Source organism: Zootoca vivipara, chromosome 5 (genome assembly GCF_963506605.1).
Source record: "Zootoca vivipara chromosome 5, rZooViv1.1, whole genome shotgun sequence".
Lineage (NCBI taxonomy): Eukaryota > Metazoa > Chordata > Lepidosauria > Squamata > Lacertidae > Zootoca > Zootoca vivipara.
This window is the reverse complement of record NC_083280.1, coordinates 59,619,832-59,640,854: the sequence shown is the minus strand read 5'-3', so window position 1 is coordinate 59,640,854 and position 21,023 is coordinate 59,619,832. Positions and strand designations below refer to the sequence as shown.

The following is a 21,023-nucleotide window of genomic DNA, read 5'->3' as shown; positions in this document are numbered from 1 at the left end:
GTGGCCATATTTCCTACCAACCCATATACCAAATACTACAAGAATGTAAATGAGGCCTGCCTACCTACCTGCATTGCTGAGATACCTTTCCATTTCCTTTTCCTATAGTGATTACCACCCCCCCCCCCGGCTATCCTGGCTGCTTTTTTAAAATATCCAAGATATTTCAAATATTTTCTGGATTTTCATAGATGTCCCCCAAATCTCAGAAATCTAGTGAACTGATTGTGATCATCCCGTCCCGTCCGCAATATTAGGTTATTTGAAGGTTTAAAAAACGTACAACAAATATATCTGGCATGCAGAGACAGGTGGTCTCTTTGTCACCCTGGCACAAATCTCACAATGAGAAAGAAAGATGGGAAAATAGAATGAGACTCTTCCTTCTCCCCATTAATGTAGTAAAGATATTTCTACATTCAAGCTGTGCGCCAGCTCAGTCTCTCAACAAAAGACATTGTGGAATCTCATAAAATAAAATAAAATAAAAACCTGCAGATAACGACCAATATTTTAAACCAAAGTATTAGGCCATGTCATGCTGAGGATAGTAATGATAGAAAGGTCTTTAGACAAATGAGCAATTCGTTCGGCATTTCGTTTGGATAGAAAGGCCATCTCAGGTGTCTGCGTGGATTCTATCTGGAGAGCAGCCTCAGGCAGATTGACTCCATTCCCAGCCTTACTACAACTGTGCTATCTGTTTAGGCAGTGGATCATTTCAGAGAGTGGCAGGTGAGGTTATAGCCATCAGTCAAGTGACCATATAAAGAACGTCTCACACCATTCCATCATCTCACAATTCAGCATGTGCAGATACAAGAAAAGAACCAAAGCCAAAAAAACAGAAACCCAACCACACTTGTTTTCCTTTACAAGAAATAAAAGAAATCTAATTATATTCAACATGTTCACTACTGCTACCAAACCTAAGCTTCAAACAGCCATTCTGGGGTCCTTCAGAACTTTATATTATGTCATATTATTGCAGTGAAATGTTAGGGACAACCAAAGCCCAAGCCTGTCTCCCTCTGTATACTTTATGCAACAGTTGATACAAAAGGAAAGAAAGCAAGGATATCTACTGGCATAAAACTGGAATCCACGCCCAGGACTGTAAAATGTGCAAGTTTCTTGTTTAGCATAAACGATTGTGGCAGTCATTTTAACAGAACAGTATATCAATATTGTATCCTAAGTGTCCAGTGGCTCTGGAGAAATATTTAAAAAATACTACAATGTTACAAGACTAAAACTAAACGTTCATTTCTTCTTCTCTTTTTTCACAAAACATCTGGTACAGAGCTGAGAACAGTGTGGTGGAATAGATTTCAAAAAATGTCTTTAAAAAAATCTTTAAATTTCCAGAACCACCGATATACCGGAAAATGATTTTTTTGTGACCTTCACTCCTGTGTCCTCAGATCTAGGAAACAGTCCTATCATGACTTTTCCTAGATAATATTTTGAACGTCAGTTCATGAAAAACTATACTATTCCTTGGTTAAAACAGTGTAATTTTATTGTTCAGCCTCTGATCACACACTATCAGTTTTGTCTAGACAACTTGTTTCAGTAGCTTCAATTATTCTAGACCAATTATGGGTTTGTTCTGCTATCTTAACTTCATACGTCCTCCAGTTGCTTGAACAAAATTATTCCACATTTGAGCCAGGTAAACAAGATTAAGAATTTCAGCCACCACCACTATGAATTCATGTGAATTGATGATGTGGTCTACACATTTATGTCTTCAATTTTTCAAGTTTTCCACCTTGCTGTGCCTTAATATAAAACAATTCCCTAATGTTTTCCACCGAAAAGAATAAACTCCAGACTCCCATCCAAAAATATCTCTAATTCTGCTATAAGTTGCAAGTTTCTTCCAGGAAGATGTCCTGAATACATGATATATGAACAAGCAGTATTTTGTAGTCAATTTATGCGTTTGTGGTATTTCATCATATATTAAAGAATACCAAAATGATTTCTAAGCATTACTAAAAATGACTGAGCATTATTGGTTGCCTTACTATTCAAGCTTACATCTTTAAAACACAGGGCACAGGAAATGATAGTGTTATCCATATAAGCATAACTAGATAGGGGAAAGAAAATGTCATTTTTACTGCCTATCATGGCTAAAAGGAGAGCTGTCTACAGCTGCATTTCCAAATGACCAACACTTGTCCAATTGACCCAGCTTCTCTAATTCTGGGAAAATAGATTGATGCCTCTTTTATGAAAACTAAGTGCTGTGCTGATTTTTTTCTCCCCTATTGACCATTCTCAGTCAATTAATGAGATAAGAAATTGCATTCAAAAATCACAAAAGGTGAGATACATTTGAGATTGTCATGGATGGGGTGCAGGGATTTTGTTGTGCTCACAAAGGGCCCAGGAGTGCCCTTTTTTCATTTTACAAATAATTTCTCTACTGGTACAGACTCTGCCGACTGAGTACCTGGCAGCTGGGCTATGTGTGTTTTCAAATGAAGGTCCCCCCTCTTTATTTTTAGTTAAAACTTCCCTTAAAAAGCAAAATCAGTAGGTGCAATGATTTTTTGGAACTCAGAAGCCTGGCTCCCGTGCTTCAAGCTCAGCGGAAGGTGGAATAAGGTAACTTATTGCATAAGGCTTTTTCAAATCGGGATGTACAGGCAGCCAAGGAGGCTGCAAAGCACTGGAGAAATGCCCAAGAGAAAGAAATGCCCAAGAGAAAGAAAGAAAGAAAGAAAGAAAGAAAGAAAGAAAGAAAGAGAAAACCCCGCTCAGTCACCTTGCAACAATAAGGGAAGCTCCAAAATTATAAGGGGAAAATAAGGTGCTCTAAGAAAAAGGCAGAAAAACTGAAACCTCACATTTGCAGGGTAAGAAAACTTTTGAGAAATAGGAGGGTCTATTTCAGCACAGCATTAAAGACAAGAAGAGGTTACCTATACCTTTAGTCTTTCAAATCAATGTGTGTTCCTTGTTTGTTCAGCATCCCCATTGGCCAGTGTTAAACCAGAACAGAAATGGGATTACTACATCTTTACCACTGTTGCTAAACCCATCATAAGACACCCTGCATAGCAAGAGCTAAGGACCACCTATCGCTCCATTTTGTTTACCTCAAGGCAGCAGCACTTTTGAGATTACTCATCAGCATTAATTATACTGGATCAGATATCTATGCAAGATTTATTGAGTTCTCTCCCAACTTTCAGAACCATCCACATATAAAGAGAATATCTCACCCGTAGTTTAATCAACTGATTAGGCAAGAACATAAAGTAAAATGAACTTCCACTTAGAATCATGTTAAGAGTAGATACCCAGGCTTAATAGCCAAGAAATACAAGTGGGACCTGCAACAAAATACTGCAGTATATCACATCACCTAACAGGAGTGCGTTTGTTGATTCCCCAAAGCAGAGCATTCTACCCCTTTCTTCCCAATGTTTCATGGATAGTGAGCTCATTAGGCAGTCTGCATTAGGCACTTGATTGCCTCCCTTTAATGCCGATAACCCAGACAGGTTCATCTAGTTGAACCTTTTAACATAATATAGTAGCATTATATTCTTAACAACCTATAGTGTCCCTTCTAAGTTTGCTGGGTTTAAAAGACGTATAGATGAATGTATGGAGGATAACCTATCAATGGTTACTAGTCATGATGGCTACACACTACCTCTGGCATTGGAAACCTCTGAATACCAGTTGCTGGGAAACTCAAGTGGAGCAAAGTGCTGTTGTGCTCAGGACCTGCTTGTGGGCTTCTATGGGCATCTGGCTGACTGCCATGAGAGCGGGATGCTGGACTAGGTGGGCCTTTGTTCTGATTCAGCAGGTCTCTTCTCAAGAGAAGGTCTCTTCATCCATGTACCCGAAGCTATGGGTAGCCAAGGGACATATTTATTCCATCCCACAAAAAATCAAGGAGGTATGGCTAGACTTGTGTGAGTGGAAATAGACTGGCGGTTAACTCATAGGTGCCTGGAAGCTTGGATAAACAGTGATTAGCAACATAAGAAAGTTGTATACTACCTGGACCCTGAGTTTGTGGCTCACATTCTGAAGGCAGTCAATATTTAAAGCAGGGATGAGATATCTTAGGCCCTCTAGATGTTGCTATACTATAGCCCCCACCAGCATTTGAGATTTCCATTCTACCTTATCTTCTCTATGGTCAGGGGAGCCTCCTGGTCAGGGACTGTCATTCTTCTGTGTTTTGTGCACACTGTGATCACTAATACTGGTTATGAATCAGAATCAGATATTTCTATTCACCTGCAATTTAATTTGGGCAGTCTTAAAATATAAGCATCATTGAAACAATAGAGCATGCCTTGGGATAATGAAGGCCAATTTGACCAACTAACCAAGTAGTAAAGTATTCTCTGTTGGCCTGGGTTGTATGATATGGTAAACCAAACCATGGTTTACTGAGACTGCATGGGCATTTGGGCTCCTGGATAGATCACACTAACATCGCTCCCCCTATTCTTTTTTTTTTACTCCCGCACACTAAACTACACCAAGTTTGTTATTAATAACTGAACCAATGCTCATGATTGAACTCTCTTCTTGCTTATCATGAGCTGTAGCCCAGAACACAGACTGGGGAGGGGTAAAGTGGCCTGCAATAAGAGTAAAGGAGCTTGCAATCGTTTGGGTTACCCATGTCATGTGAACCAGACCATTGAAGAAATGTCCTCGTATTTACCATGTTGTCATCTGTCTCCACTCATAGTTGTAGTTGAATTCCATGCAGCAGTATCCATTGTAAAGCACCAAGGTCTTGAGCTGGAAATTCTGGCAGTGCGTCACAAGTGCTTCATGGTAGCTTGCCAGGGAGGAAGTTTCTGGCATCCTTTCTTCCAACACTGAAAATGACCCTGATATGCTGCAATACCACCTTCTAGTCAAGTGACCTATAGGGTGGCAACCTGGTCCTGTAGAGCTGTGCGCACCTCACACAGACTGAGCAGCATGCAAACTTGCTGTCCATGATCACGTTCCATCTTGCCTCTAGTCTGCCAGTCATGACGCATGCAATGCCACTACCAAATACTAGCCAACGTCAAGTCACACAATGTAGATGGTTCCACTCTGGCAAAAAGGCTGCAAAGCTTTCACTTAGGTGAGCAGTCCCCAAGCCTATCAACACTCTGTCCCCTTCTCTATTTAGAATGCAGCATTCAACAGCTTTGAGTGATGCTGCCACATTGCAGCTACTAATGGTGATGGTCTCTAGTGTAACCCTGCTATGTAAATTCCTATGCTGAAGATGTAAGTTCAGCATATCCCATTATTTAACATGCAGCATCTAAAAAGGACTGGGGTACTTCAAGTTTTGTTCGCATAGCTCGGTTCTATGCTATTCAGTGTATGGTAAGCAAACATGCAGCATTAAATAAAACAATTTAACAAGGCATTTAAATAACACAAACTATGCAATCTATCTAAAGGTCTGCATGAAGCCCTCCCCCCTCCTTTGGGGCTTCAGTGGGTGGGGGGTGGTGGAAGCATTAATGAGAAACTTTAAAGGCTTGTTAACAATATCCTTTCATCAATCAAAAGCACTGTCAGTCTATGGTGCTCACGTCAATTTTCACCTTACCACACAGCTACCATTGCTGACTTCTTTATCCACTCGCCAACCCTAATATATAGATCCTTGTCGGGACAGACTTGAAGGTGATGGAGCCCAGACATTTTCCATCTGTCTGCAGCTGGTGCCAGTTCGTCCAGAAGACTTTGGACTACAGCCTTTAGTCACTTAAAGACACATTGGTACCTGCAATTTCTCCAGCTCTTGGCCTCCAGCTTTTAACTGCCACCTACACATAACTTCACACAGACCAGAGGCTGGTCTGGATCAGCATTCAGCGCAGAGCTCATTTTAAACCCTAATGTCTCCAAAGCTGATAAAGAATAAAATTGATGTTAACTTCAGCTTCTTAAATACCAACTTCTAAATCAAAAGCTTTCCAACAGAGTGGGGGTTGGGGGGATATCATTACAACATGCACCATAGCTAACAAAGGCAAAAACAATTAAACATCCTACGATGCATTTGTGCTATTAGAATGTTTGTTCCTTATTTAAAAAAACAATAAGGAGGAAAGCAAAAGGAAACGCAGGAACCAAAGGACTGCTTGGGACTTTAAAATCTATCAGGGGAAAAATGGAGGAGAGCCTGCGTTTTGGGGGTTCTTCCAGTGTCATTCTACTCCCCACAATGTTTTCAATTTGTTAAAGGGAATAATTTGGGGGCCTGCCCCCCCCCCAATGTGCTGTATTAAATGTATTTATTTATTGCTCATACACTATGTATGCTTTTGGAACAAAAACAGCACAGCCTTTTGACAAGCTATGAAGCTGTATGACCAATTTGCACATCAATGTTACTGAAATATCTTGCCACTTTGACGGCAACAGAAAGTGCTCTCAGTAATATTTTCCAGTTTTTAAAGTCGGTTTTAGTCAAGCAGGAAAAAGGGCCTATAGAAATGTATGGAAGAAAGAGAAGATGGAGGAAATACAATTAGATTAATTTCACCAAGAATATAGCAGGAATTACAATTAAACCTGATTGTAATTCAAGGATTTTTACATTCCTGTAAGATTTTTACGGTGCGATTATTCATGAAATAGTACATAAATCTTACAGGACTCCCTTTGTATTTCTGTACTTCAAGCAATCTCTTTTTAATGGGTTTTACTCTTATAGTAAAGGTGGGGAACAAGCCCCCAATTATTCCCTTTAACAGTATGTACCTGGAAAGTAAAAATCAGAAATAAATACTAAAAACACAAATGAGTATTACATCTGGCACAATCTAAAATTACGGCAAGTTAGCATTTGTCAAAACGTTGTGGAAAAAACACTATGAAAAGTAATGATCCATGATATTTATAGGGAAACGTAGTTCGAATGTACTCTTCATTTTTTAGTATGTCTATAACTTTATCATATTGACAGTAATAATATTGCTTAGAGAACTGCATGATTCTTACCTAGGCAAATTAAAAGGTTATATCAAACAGAAGTGAAAAAGGGATTAAAATTACCGGTAGGTATCTCACCCTCCACTCGCGTGAGTTAAATAGAAATACTATTCTGAGTTGCTCCACTACTTACATAATATAAAAAAGAAAGAAAGAAAGATCTGGGTCTAAATCCAAAAAGTGCTTTCGCAAGTGTAATTGGTTGAAAGTTTGAACAGAGATACATACCATATTTATATCCGACTTTTCTTCCATTGTGTAGCTCAATGGGCTACCAGGTGGTTTCACCTGCTTAGATTCAGCAATGTTACTGCATCATGCACATTTCACTGCATCATGAGCGCTGGGACCGATGCCGATTTCATGAATTTTGAGGCGCTTACAAATCCTGACTTGCAAATTCCTTTTGTCGGACATGCAAAAAAACAACCCCATCATGTAAAATATTAGCCCAGAGCCATCTTTTGTCTCCCAAACAACCCTGCAGGGCAGTTTGATACAGTGCGACTATATTCTTGGCCAAAAAACCCACACATTTCCACATGGTTTAGTTTTTATGTGACACACATAAAAGAGAGTTGAACAGAGGGAAGTGGGTAAATGACCCATTGCAAAATCCAGCTTCTTCCTTGGTCAAGGGCATCTATTTCATTATAAATGTAGTTCCACCAAAACAAATATTATTTTTGAATCTTTCATTATCTTAGTCTCTGGAAATGGGCTAAAACAGCATGTGTTGGTATTAGATGCTGCCGAGCCAGCTGTCGTGCCTGGCTGCACAGTGTCTCAATGTCAGCAGTTCAAAGCACTGCAAGGCTGAATGGAAGGAAACTTGATAGGTCAGTGGAACCCAATTCCAAGTAAAAGGAACATAGCTCTCTTGTTTCCAGAGTTTTCTTTAATTCATTTTGGGGGTATTTTTTTTTACAAAAAATACAATCAAGTTTACATATGTATTTTCATAAACTGTGCTGTGACCCTCTAACTAGGCTAGAGAGTCGTTGCACATAGCACATGACTATTCCAAGTGACTGTGTTTCCCTGCTGGGTTTCTTCTTGGGAGTTGTAGTTAAAGCCACATAAGACAATGCCAGCTTGAACCATGCTGCCATCGCTGCGTTCTTCAGTAGGAAACCTCATGGTATATATCAAGACTCATGACAGGACAGAGAAAACCCTCAGAGACAGAGGACAAACTACGGGTTTTATACCGGCAAACTCACCACAGGGGGAGGCCGGAAAAAAAGTCAGTGTTTCTGTTCTGGTTGTGTTGCTACGATTACAACACAGTGGTATACGAGGCTGTTATGTGCTCAGCTCAAGTCCTTGCACGGCAAAAGATTACGAAGGTGCATTAAATGCCATTTTGTCGCCTACTAAATTCTTGGTTGTGTTCCGCTAAGTATTTCGTTATGGTGAGGAGCAGTCACGCCAAATTAAGGATACTGCGCACTTATTAAGACATCATACAAGGGCACGAGCATGATCAGCACGTAGAAAGAATGCTAAGATCATGTATAAGGAGCAGCATGGATTCATTTCTTTTCCTATGAGAACTCCCTAGAGGTTCTACTATCACAGCCCTCTTCATTAGTGGTCACGCCAGGTTGTAGTTTGGGCATCATTAGCAATCTCGGAAATCACTGGCAAAAGGAAGGCCATTCTTCATCTTACTATGTAACTACAGCACCTTTCACAATACGTACGTGGGATGAAGATTGCAGGCCTGTAATACTTCTAGACAGCTAATTCCTGAGGCAGACAGTCTGAAGCACTGCAAATAAGGCAGCTCAGAGATTTCAGCTTGGCTGTTCATTTTCAAATTCATTCTTAAACAGCAGGGGAAAAAAGTAGTGAATGAGCATCTCCTAAACACATTGTAAAACACACGAATCTAAATTCTTCTGAGTTATAGTGCCCTCTGTTGGAAACATACGCCGACAAAAGAATAAGCAGCTTGGCCTACAACTCACAAAAATAAACATAGGAGATGCCAGCTCATGAAAATATGTTAGTCAGACGGCAAAATCCCTGCCTTTTGCAGCGAATGAATTTCTGTCATTTTTCAGAAGTGCTTCCCCCCTCTCCCCCCCCCCCCGGCAATACTTTTGGGCTATTGTTTTGTGTCTAAATTGACTTCCACTCCCCCCGCCCCTCTTCAAAGAGAAAAATGGTTTCCTGAGGAATGCTTTTGCTGTGCCAGACAAAATTGTAACAGAACATGTTACTTCTACATACTGTGTGCACATCAGGTAAGGCTTACTCTCTCCACAAAGCAGCTGTATTTTCCACAGCAGAATGTTATACTAGATAAGCTGCTATGTTAGGGAAATGTAAAAATGTATACATGAGCGGTGTACGAAAACCTGACCCTCGGTTTTAAAATCGCAAATAGCAGGCCATAGGAAACACCTGATATTGCAAAGATATCATCAATCTGTCAGAGGATGGTCGGGTTTTTAGATTCTGACACACAATGCATGCAAGCCAGAGGGAGACCTAATTATTCCACTGGGATTCCCATTAGTTGAAGTACTCTGAGGACATTCAAGGAAAAGGCCTCACATAAAGTTTTTTTTCCCCCTGACTGACTGAAATGCTCTGAATGTAAAACTGGAGTCTGGTAATCTAGTCTAAAAATGCTTTACAGTTTGATTCTGTTATTCCCTGAACACCTCTATTTATACCTTCCATGTCCCCAGCATACAGCTGGAACTAAACGTATGCTAAATAGCAGCAGTAGTAAACAGTGGTACATCCTTCACGGGATGAATGAATTATTTTTTTTGAGATGGGCAAGTAAGTGTCTATTAGAAAGAAATACCTGGAATGGAAATATCTGCAAGAAAGGTGAAAGTTTGTGATTTCCTTTGGTTGGTATTCACATATTGGGGGGGGGGGGAGAATACACTCAAACTATACATATTATAAGGCTATATTTTTATCTTGGGCTCTTGCTGACATGCACAAACCACTTGAGCCTTCCTTTCATGGTTTATATTGCCACCAGAAACCCTTGATAAAATACAGCCTTATATTGTACAGTAGGGTATAGTTTATTTTCTCCGTATATCATATACTGTATTATATTTATATACATAGACAACTTGCACATGCATAACAGGTTTTAATAAAGTAATTCTAACATCTCAGTAACACAACATTAATGGAGTAACCTAACACAATAATTTTTGTTAGCATTCAGCCTTCTAAAGCAACATATATAAGAATGTGATAAAAATATAAAAATCAGTATTACTGTGTTACTATTTATGATTCCCTCAATGAAAATCTGAGTTTCTGGTGGTTTGTAATATTTTACTTACATTTGAGTTCTTTTTAAATAACCAGAAAGTTTACTTTCAGTGTCCTTTGGCTGACTATATTTTTTCTGGATAGCATTATATGTTTAATATAATGCATAGCTCTTGCTTTTTATAATCCCAAGTACTGTATAACCTATGTGAAAAATTTTAAAAAAGCAAATGCTAAGAAAAAACCCCCATAAGCGCTGTTGATCAGAAATACTTTTAAAAAACCACCTACTTCTAAATTATGGCATAATTTTTATAAAAATATTTGTTTTGTCATTAAACTGCTTTTCAGCATCTGTTTTCTCTGCCTACATCAAGCAATGCTAATGGAGACAAAATATTTTTATTCATATCTTTTTAAGCCATCTACAATGATCTGAAAAGAAAAGCTGTGAATAGGCAATTCAATAGCCGTTTCCTTTTGAATGGGTTTTCGGTGCGTTTCATTAACAACTGTTTACGTAAAACATCATTTCAACAGTTCAAACATCAAAGAAAACAGGAGAATCTTGGGCACCAAGCCTGGCAGAGGTACAAGCTTTTCAATTTGGACAAATACAAATCCAGGCAGGAACAGGGGGAGGTGTGTGTTGAAGCTTATGCATTTAATTTGGCTCTCCGAATACACGCGAAGGCTGTGGATTCCCGGCTGTCCCCTCTGCGAGCCAGATGCTTCCTTAGAGGGGCAGTTGCATCTAACATTTGCCATGCCCCTCCCACTCCCTTATCCTTGCTTTAATGGACATTAAAAATAGAACAAAACAGCACTAGAGATGGGAACAAAATACATGCACAACAGGCACAGTCCGCTGTACTCATTCTGCTGTAAAATGTAAAAACAAGAAAGGGCATACAAGCTGTATCCCTTAGGACACATTCAGCTTTTTTAATATAGTAGTGCCACCACACATTTCGCTTCGGATGTTGTATTATATTTATATGTCACTCAAATATTTACCATTTTCCTGAATTCTACTGTGTGTTCTGAAAGCTTGTTATAAGCCAAGTATCTTTGGTTATGTGTTTTGGCTGAATAACAGCTGTGCCTGAACTGCATCAATATGCTAACTTTTCCTTCTGAAGCTTCTCATGTGACAAAAGCCACTCTTTCAGATGACTTCCTCCTGTGTAGTTGCCAGTCTGTCCACTGCTGCAAATCACTCTGTGGCACGGTATTATAATAGGGACCTGAAAAAGACACACAAATACACAAAAGAAAAATAATGCTTCTGAAATATTTCCACCCCCCTTCCTATTTGAAAATGCCCTTCCTGTGGTCAACTATTATTATCCTCTTATTTGCATAAATTTTATCCAGCAGTGCCCACTTGGGGGTCAGTGAGGTTAGACTTACTGATGGGGAAAGCATTCATGGGTACCATGCAATGCACATCTCTGTGTGTGTGTGTTTTGTGTGTGTGAATTTCTTTTTTCACTCAGGCAGAGAAAGGAAATAGTCCAGTTATTTCTTGCGCATGAGAGCGATCCTGTATGTTTTAAGAATTCCCCATTCACTTCAGTGGAAGTCCAATAACTGCCCATTGCCCCAACTACAAGAGAACATGGAGTTGCCTTACCTTAAAAGTCAAATCAAATCAAAGAGCTGGAAAGGGTGCAGGAAACAGCAACCAAAATCGTTAAGGATTTGGACCACTCTCCTTATGGGGAAAGACTGGGTGGTCTTGGGCTTGTGTGTTTAGAAAAAAAGTTAGGGGGGTGGGAGAGGTTTATACAGTAACACATACTGTGGGGAAGGTGGATAGAGGATCGCGCCCCCCTTTCTTGTTCCACAGTACTGTACTAGAACTTGAGGTCATCCAATTAAATGGACTGGCAGCATATTTTGGACAGACAAAAGAAAGCACTTCACATGCTGTATAAAAATATGGAACACTCCGCCACACTATATTATGGCCAGTGATTTAAAAGGCAATTAGACAAACTCAACTAGGAGAGACAAAAACGGCCATGACACTTTTAGCCTTGGAAGGTCTCCAAAACTTAAGCCTAAACTATTCTCAGGTCTTTCTACTAAGAACACAAGAAGAGCCCTGCTGGATCAGACGAAATGTTCACCGGGCTTCCTGTTATCACAGTCAGGGCCGGAGCGTCCATAAAGGCGAGCTAGGCAACCGCCTAGAGCGCCGTCATGGAGGGGCACTGCCAGCCTGCCAGCCTGCCCCCTGCCTTCCGCTCGCCGCTTGCAGCTTTCCCTCCTGCTGCTGCTGGCTGCTGAGGCGCTTCCCTGCAATGCCCTGCAGGGGGCGCAGGGCTGCGCCGCACGACGGGGAGGCGGGTGAATCTGAGCGCGAGCGCGCCCAGCGCAGCAGCGACGGCGCCGTCCGAGCGCCATGAGCCCAGCAGGGGCGAGCGGGCTTCCGCGCTCTCCAGCCAGCCAGGCAGCAAAGCCGGCTCTAGGAGAGCTCAGCGCCCTCCCGCCTACGGAGGGGACGCCGAGAGCTCCCCAGCGGCAGCCGCCGCGGGTGAGCGGCAGCGGTAGTGGCGGCAAGCGCCCGCAGCCGAAGCCTTCAGCTATGGGCGCTGCCGCTGCCACCCTCTCGCCCGCTCATTGAGGAGCTCACAGCGTCCCCTCCATAGGCTGGAGGAGTGCGAGCCAAAAGGAGAGCTCAGCGCCCTCCCACTTATGGAGGGGACGCAGAGAGCCCCCCAACGGTGGCAGCAGTGAGCGAGCGGTAGCGGCGGCAAGCGCCCGCAGCTGAAGCCTTCAGGTATGGGCGCCGCCGCCCGCTTGCTCGCTGAGGAGCTCACAGCACCCCCCCCCCACAGGCGGGAGGAGCGCAAGCCAAAAGGAGAGCTCAGAACCCTCCCACCCACGGAGGGGACGCTGTGAGCTCCCGAGTGGTTGCAGTGAGCAAGCGGCGGCAGCACCCGCAGCTGAAGCCTTCAGCTATGGGCCCTGCTGCTGCCGCCGCCGATCGCTCACTACAGCCGCCGCTGAGGAGCTCAAAATGGAGGGGACGCAGGGGCATCAGCTGTGTTGTGCATGCGTCATGACACATGCGTCATGACACATGCGCCCGGGGGGCGCCAGAAGCTGTTTTTGCCTAGGGCGCAAAAAGCCCTAGCACCGGCCCTGATCACAGTGGCAAACCACATAGAAACCTAAGTGTTTCCGGCAACTTCATTATACAGTTTTGGTGAATGCATCCACCAAAACTGTATAATGAAGTTGCCAGAAACACCTATGTTGATAGCTCCACAACTTATTCCTTACACATTTAAGGTTTGTTCTCCAGTCCTGTCTGGGTTTCTTGTCCTCGTTTTTCTTAGACTTAATTTGTATGGCCTATGAAAGCTCACCCACAAATAGCCTGTTTGTTCCCTCCTCCCATGCAACCCCACTATGCAACTCCTTATCCTTGACATTTGCCATCACAGTTTCTGTTAGTACCCCCATTCTACTCTGAAAATCAGTATCTGATCCAAAGACTCAGATCCAAGACTAAGCAGCATGTTTATAAAATCAAGCCTATTCTAAGTACCATTATCACTTTACTCTTGCCTGTTATTCTTGTTCTTGTCACATACAGTCATACCTCGGTTTAAGTATGCATCGGTTTGAGTATTTTCAGTTTAATTACTCTGCGGACCCATCTGGAATGGATTAATCCACTTTCCATTACTTTCAATGGGAAAGTTCGCTTCAGGTTAAGTATGCTTCAGTTTAAGTACTCCACAGACCGTCTGGAACGGATTAATCCACTTTCCATTACGTTCAATGGGAAAGTTTGCTTCAGATTAAGTACGCTTCAGGTTAAGTACAGACTTCCGGAACCAATTGTGTTTGTAAACCGAGGTACCACTGTACTTATTGCATACCTACTGTATCGGAAACATGTTTCCCCTGTACAGCAGCTAACATACTACTGATAGTAAATCTAATAAGTAATAAAGGAGAAACTTTAACAAATTTATGAATATGTAACTCAGTGTATTAGTGGAAGATTGTTTTATCAAACAGCATTACTGATGCTCATAAGTTTTTCGAAAATTAAATTAAAACCCCAAGTGCAGTAATTTCAGATGCAATTTCAGATAGTTTACAGTTTGGCCCAATATTATGCCTGTTCACCACAACATCATGCTTCAGAATTCTAAATGTGGACACAACCAAGGAGGAAGAAATAATCGTCATGATTATTATTTTTAAATAAAGAAACACTCTCTTTCCTTCTACTTGAAAGAGCGTGCTAGGGATCTGTTCCCATTAGTTAATACACATTTTGGATCATGTCTGCAAAATGTACACACTACCTTTTTAGCATGATTATTGCTGCACAAGGGGCAGATGGGGCTCGTCAACCTGGCTAGGTATCCCATACAGGAGGAGGAGAGCTTGGATCCTAAACCTCCACTGCTTTGCAGGATATATTTAGAAGAAAACAAGGCTAAGGAGCAAGCCCTACACAAATCTGGGGGGAATTCCTAAGACGATTGGATGAGGCCTTGTGCGCCTCCTTCCGGCAACTCTTGCAGCCAAGCTGGTGCCAAATGTACTGCTCTGCTTTCCTTTGGATCACATCAGCAAGGCCGGGGGGGGGGGGCATGTCTTGTCGTCTGGGTAGCCTAGGCCCTCCATACATACACTCAGCTCAGGTTTGCACCCCAGGGAGGTCACTTCGGTGCTGCTAATGCTGCCGTTTGATTTCAGCCCTCCCCTGGAGGCACACTCTATTGTCTCTTGAGGCAGATGGATGTCAACAACTGCTGCACAACCGTTTCCTTGTTACCTTGGTAATGGGTAAAAAATGACAATTATTTGGATCTTTGATCATATGAGTCAGACCTCCATTTTAGAACTGCCATTGCTGGTGTGGTGGTACCTTCAAGACGTGGACAAGAACCATGTGGATGCTGCTGTGCTTGCATATAGCTGGGCCCTGAAGTACTGATAGAGAATACGGTAGTTACTAAGAAAGCTGTGAGTGCTGTAAAACTGGCCTCTCCCTTGTGGAAATTAATGAATCCAGGACCAGAAAAGGCTGCCAAATTCTTCCCTCGTCCCCTCAAGCATAACAAAAAGCTGATCCAATAATCAAAGGCAATCAATTCCACAAAAATTGGAGAATTCTGCCCTAATAAAGCTTATATGAAAGTATAGATTAGCAGAACAAGAACAGTGTTCTCTACCCCACTGCTGTGTTTTGTTGCACATATTTAGTACACCACATGTAAAAATTCTCAATCCCAGCATCAGAAGGTTTAACAGGTGTATTATATCAGAGTCAGCACAAAAACAGCCTGGTTCTCATGATAACTACTTTTCAAATCAAGTAGCAGAGTAAATGTGACTCCAATCCCCATAACTTATTAGTAGATTTGTTAACGACTCTCACTAGGCAGCCCTAAATGAGCTTCCTCTTGTATTGCCAAATTCTGCCTTTTGGAACATACAGAGCATGTTTTTCAGCTGACTCCAGCTCTTCCTGAAAATATTGTTCTTGATTTCCACAGTGAAAATGATCTCCCTCCCTACAAAAGAAGCTTAGAAAGTCAAATGAGGGGAAACGGTCAGTAAGAAATGAGAAATAGAATGGCAGACATTATGGACAGACCATATAAAGCAACATGACGTACAAAACTAATGTAAGAGCTTTCTGCAGTAGCTATATCCACAAATTTGGGAACATCACCGTGAGTTCTTCTGCCACAGTACAATCAGAACTAATATTACATTTGTCTTACAAAACGTGTTTGGCAACTGTGATCCATAAAATTGGACTTGCAGAGAACTTCTTATACCTGCTTCTGGGATAACTGAAATGTGACCAATGCCCTCTGTTAGAAAGAAAGTTTAGTACAAAATGACCCTCCATACGATAAAGGTGCTTTCTAAACTGAGATCTGCTATGTGAGTATCCTTTTAAGCCCCACATCCAAGGTAACTTTCAAGGCTACCATCCAAATGTGGTAAGGAAGGGTCAGGTATACTTGCCAGTCATCAGCACAGAGAAATGGAAATCTTCCACCAAGATGCACTCAAGTGATCCTGCCACTGATAACATTAGTGAAAAATCGTAAACTAGACCACCTGTTTTGAGGTTGACTTCACCAAGGACCACGAGTGCTTCCTGACCACTGCAAAAGAACTTACCCACAAAAGGGTGGCCATGTGGGCGACCTGTTGCCCACTCCAACCAGTGAAAGCTTCTTTCACTAGTTGGCTGGGGAACTTTCCACATGTGCAGACCCAGTGGGATAGCAGGCAACATGGACGAGGTAGCCAGTCTTGCAATTACCAAATGACAAGTTAACATCCTGACTTGAGACTCCTGAGATCGACTGACAGAGGAAGCAGGTCTCAGTGCTGAGGGGTGGAGGGCTTGTGTTTTGGACTCTAGTCTGGCTAACATGGTACCCTATAAACATTTTGGACTACAACTTTCATCGTACTTGACTACCGGCCATGCTGGCTGGGACTGATGGGAGGGCACCTGGTTGCCTACTTCTGCATTGCTCTTAGACAAGTAAAAATTTATGCCTCACTGTGATGAGAACAGAGGCTCCCTCCTTAAATTGGGTGGGGGATAGTTACTCTTTCTTCCTCCTCCTTTTCACCAGACATATTCTGATGGTAGAATTCCCAGGGAAATTTTTTAGGTTATCTGAGAAGATCTTATCTCAAGTTTGGAGAGTGGGGACCATAGCTGCCAAGTTCTCCCTTTTTTAAAGGGAAATTCCCTTATGCTGAATAGGCTTCCTCGCGAGAAAAGGGAAAACTTGGCAGCTATGGTGGGGACACTAGAAATAGGAAGCAATGTGATGAGCAATGTGATGAGCTTAGTAAGTAGAGCAGGACAGAGATAATTAGGCAAGGAGCAACCAATGTTCGTTGCAAAGAATGTGTAGTTAGGTGTTTGTTTGTTTTAAAAAAGAAAAACATTTTAAGAGCTCATGTTTACTTAGAAGTAAGTCTTCAGTTCAATGGGACTTAATTCCTAGTCAGCAGTGGTTCATGGCCTTTGGAATTCTCTCTTGAGCAAAGTCAGGCTTAGCGCCCACTTTACTGTTAAAGTATCAGGTGAAAAGATTTTAGTTTCCCCAGGCATTTAAGAATGCCTGGTGTTAGAATTTTTAGCTTAGAGCAGTTTAGATTCTACAGTCCATCTGAATGTATACCTGTGTGCCATTTTGTTATTGTAGCTTTTATTATTATTATTATTATTATTATTATTATTATTATTATTATTAGTTTTTCCATTGTTTCTTATGACATTGCTAGCTGCCCTGGGAATCTAAATTTATTGTGAAGATGCAGGATGTTGTTGTTTAGTCGTTTAGTCGTGTTCGACTCTTCGTAACCCCATGTACCATAGCACGCCAGGCACTCCTGTCTTCCACTGCCTCCTGCAGTTTGGTCAAACTCATGTTCGTAGCTTCGAGAACACTGTCCAACCATTTCATCCTCTGTCGTCCCCTTCTCCTAGTGCCCTCAATCTTTCCCAACATCAGGGTCTTTTCCAAGGATTCTTCTCTTCTCATGACGTGGCCAAAGTATTGTAGCCTCAGCTTCAGGATCTGTCCTTCCAGTGAGCACTCGGGGCTGATTTCCTTCAGAATGGATAGGTTTGATCTTCTTGCAGTCCATGGGACTCTCAAGAGTCTCCTCCAGCACCATAATTCAAAAGCATCAATCCTTCGGTGATCAGCTTTCTTTATGGTCCAGCTCACACTTCCATACATCACTACTGGGAAAACCATAGCTTTAACTATACGGACCTTTGTCGGCAAGGTGCATTTCTTTACGAACTTGCCATAGTTTGCTGTGGTCGACACAGTCAAAGGCTTTTGCATAGTCAATGAAGCAGAAGTAGATGTTTTTCTGGAACTCTCTAGCTTTCTCCATAATCCAGCGCATGTTTGCTATTTGGTCTCTGGTTCCTCTGCCCCTTCGAAATCCAGCTTGCACTTCTGGGAGTTCTCAGTCCACATACTGCCTAAGCCTGCCTTGTAGAATTTTAAGCATAACCTTGCTAGTGTGTGAAATGAGCGCAATTGTGCGGTAGTTGGAGCATTCTTTGGCACTGCCCTTCTTTGGGATTGGGATGTAGAGTGATCTTCTCCAATCCTCTGGCCATTGCTGAGTTTTCCAAACTTGCTGGCATATTGGGTGTAGCACCTTAACAACATCATCTTTTAAAGATGAAATAGAAATAGAGGAAAACAATAGATTGGGGAAAACCAGAGATCTCTTCAAGAAAATTGGAGATATGAAAGGAACAAATCGTACAAAGATTACCATAATAAAGGACAAAAGTGGTAAGGACCTAACAGAAGCAGAAGACATCAAGAAGAGGTGGCAAGAATATACAGAGGAATTATACCAGAAAGATATGTATAAGGTCTCGTACACCCCAGGTAGTGTGGTTGCTGACCTTGAGCCAGACATCTTGGAAAGTGAAGTCTAATGGGCCTTAGAAAGCACTGCTAATAACAAGGCCAGTGGAAGTGATGATATTCCAGCTGAACTATTTAAAATTTTAAAAGATGCAGGATATAAATTGTATAAATCAATTCATCAGTTAATAAATACATGAAGTAAATAAACAAACAAAAATAAGACAAAAGGAAACAACATATAATTAATTAGTAACATGTATTAGGATTTCAGCAAGTGCCAGGAAAATTAGCTTTTCTCATACTTGCATGTTAGCATAGCAGTTATGTTAAATTGTAAAAGTTGGGTGTGTGGAGACAGCATAGGTTTTGAGCCACAAAACTTTTAAGGAAGGAACTTGTCCTCATATTGAACTGTCAGCATAAGCTGAATACATTTTTTTAAAAAGCGCTATATACAAGCTGACTTGTGACTTTTGTGTGTGTGCAAACGTATGTTTAGGATCTGTAGTGCAGGGGCAGGAAGCCCACTGCCCAGGCACGAGACTCTCTTTCCTTCCATATATTGCAAACATCCTAATGTCTTGCACAATCAATGGCTTTTAAACTGATGATTTAGTTCGTGAAATTTTAAATTGGCTGATTTGGTCAGACTCGTGAGGTTTTTGTTTTTGTTTTTGCTACTACAAACCATTTGTAAAGGTCAAATTTATATAAACCATACCCTGACCTTGCAGCATATTGTTTTGCAAATTGCATACCATCTAAAATGTTAAAGTCATTTTCAGCATTCAGCCAATGTGCACAAATTATAGCATTTTTACAGAGAAGATGGAGTTCATGTTGAAATATATCTGCATTCCACAAGCTGAGTATATTCAATTTTTGAGCATTTACAAACATGGTAGCACCACTTGTTTTAAAGATGGTATCTGGCACGGAATATTAAAAAATGGAAGATTGAGACCTGCTGGTTGGAAGCGCACAAAAAAAAAAACCTCTAGAAAATTGTTAAGTGGAAACTAGCTGCAATAGACCTCACACAACATTTCATCTGCATAAATAAACTAGATACCATACAAGCTCCTTTGGTGCTCTGTTTTGAAATATTTCTAAAAATCTTTAACAGGCGATGTCAGCTTCCAAATCTCACGCCACTGACTTACCCTCGACACTTGCTCCCCTTTTCATTATAGCAAGCTGCTCTCGCATATAACATAAAACAAATGCACTTATATGTTGGAGGGTATATTGAAGTGGCAGTCAGGAGTCTAGCAACATTGGCATCAAATTTTATGATGCTTTAATTTTGGCTTGGGTTGAACAATCTGTATATGAATTGAATATGCCCTTATGGATATTGGTGGTAAGTGTGGCAGGGCTGCTACACATTGAGTGTGCGGGGTCATTTTTTTAAAAAAAAGGTTTTTCTAACACTGTATACCCTGAATCTCAGGAAACTATTGATGCGGGATTTATAGGGGTGTGGGAATGGGCAGGGCGTGAGAACTAGCTGGTTTTGGCACCATTCTATTGTTGGAAAGCAGACTATTGTGGGGGATAGATGGGTTTAACCCATAAAAAAAGCAAAAACAAATGTGCTGGGGAAATTTTTTTTTATATCCCAATGTGCATTCTTATTTATTTATTGAATTATTTATTTCATTTCTATCCTGTTCTGTAATTTCATATAAAACTGTATCTATGCTGTGTGCAAAATTTCAATTAAAACCAGAACAATAATAAGATCAAAGCATAATGCACTAAGGAAACAGAAACACAGAATGGGTCATCTGACAAAAAGGCTATAAAAACAGTAAATCATTTTCATAGGAAGGCTGAAAAGAAGTAGAACTGAAACAACCTATTTTTAAGTATCTCAGGATAGTTAATATGTCTCAAAACCAAACCAAGACTGTGATGACAGAAGTGTGCTTCCCGGGGTTCGTTTTTATTTGGGGGGGGGGGGACTTGCTTATATTTCTTCCTTTTCCAGAAACTATTGCAGAGGTTTTTTGTGGGTTTGGTCCCACCCACCCCCCACCCCGTTTTGTTTTTGTACATTGCTTGAAGTTAAGATAAGAATAACTTTTAAAAATAATAACACTGTATCCTCACATGTTGGTTATTTCAAATGTCATTTCTAGATTTTGAAATATTTGCAGTTGCTTAAGACAAAAAAGCACAACAGCAGCAAAAATAAACCAGTTTGGAGGATATTTTTGGTACCAGAATGAAAACTACAAATGGTAAGTTCTCAGAATTTCAGGGCAATGTTTACTACTGTGATGAGACAATGCAATAGAAGGACCAAACTGTAGGTCAATGGGTGTGTAAATTCTGCAACGAATA

General features: G+C 41.2%; 1 protein-coding gene across 3 annotated transcripts in view; it reads right to left on the bottom strand.

Annotated features, from left to right (window-relative positions):
- Window positions 1-157: 157 nt before the first annotated feature.
- The window catches only part of MGMT (O-6-methylguanine-DNA methyltransferase), a 62,881-nt gene continuing 42,015 nt past the window's right edge, over window positions 158-21,023 (bottom strand). The window contains exons 4-6 of one of the 3 annotated variants that reach the window (XR_009557612.1): window positions 11,272-11,501; window positions 8,706-8,828; window positions 158-7,402 (exon numbers count right to left, since the gene is read on the bottom strand). Coding sequence is in view for 1 of the 3 variants with exons in the window: in XM_035137287.2 (XP_034993178.1) it covers window positions 11,370-11,501 (132 nt within the window). In the remaining 2 variants the exon portion in view is untranslated. Of the gene's footprint in view, window positions 8,829-10,559; window positions 11,502-21,023 lie in introns of those variants that run through there. The other 2 variants (XR_009557611.1, XM_035137287.2) reach the window with 2 other exon arrangements.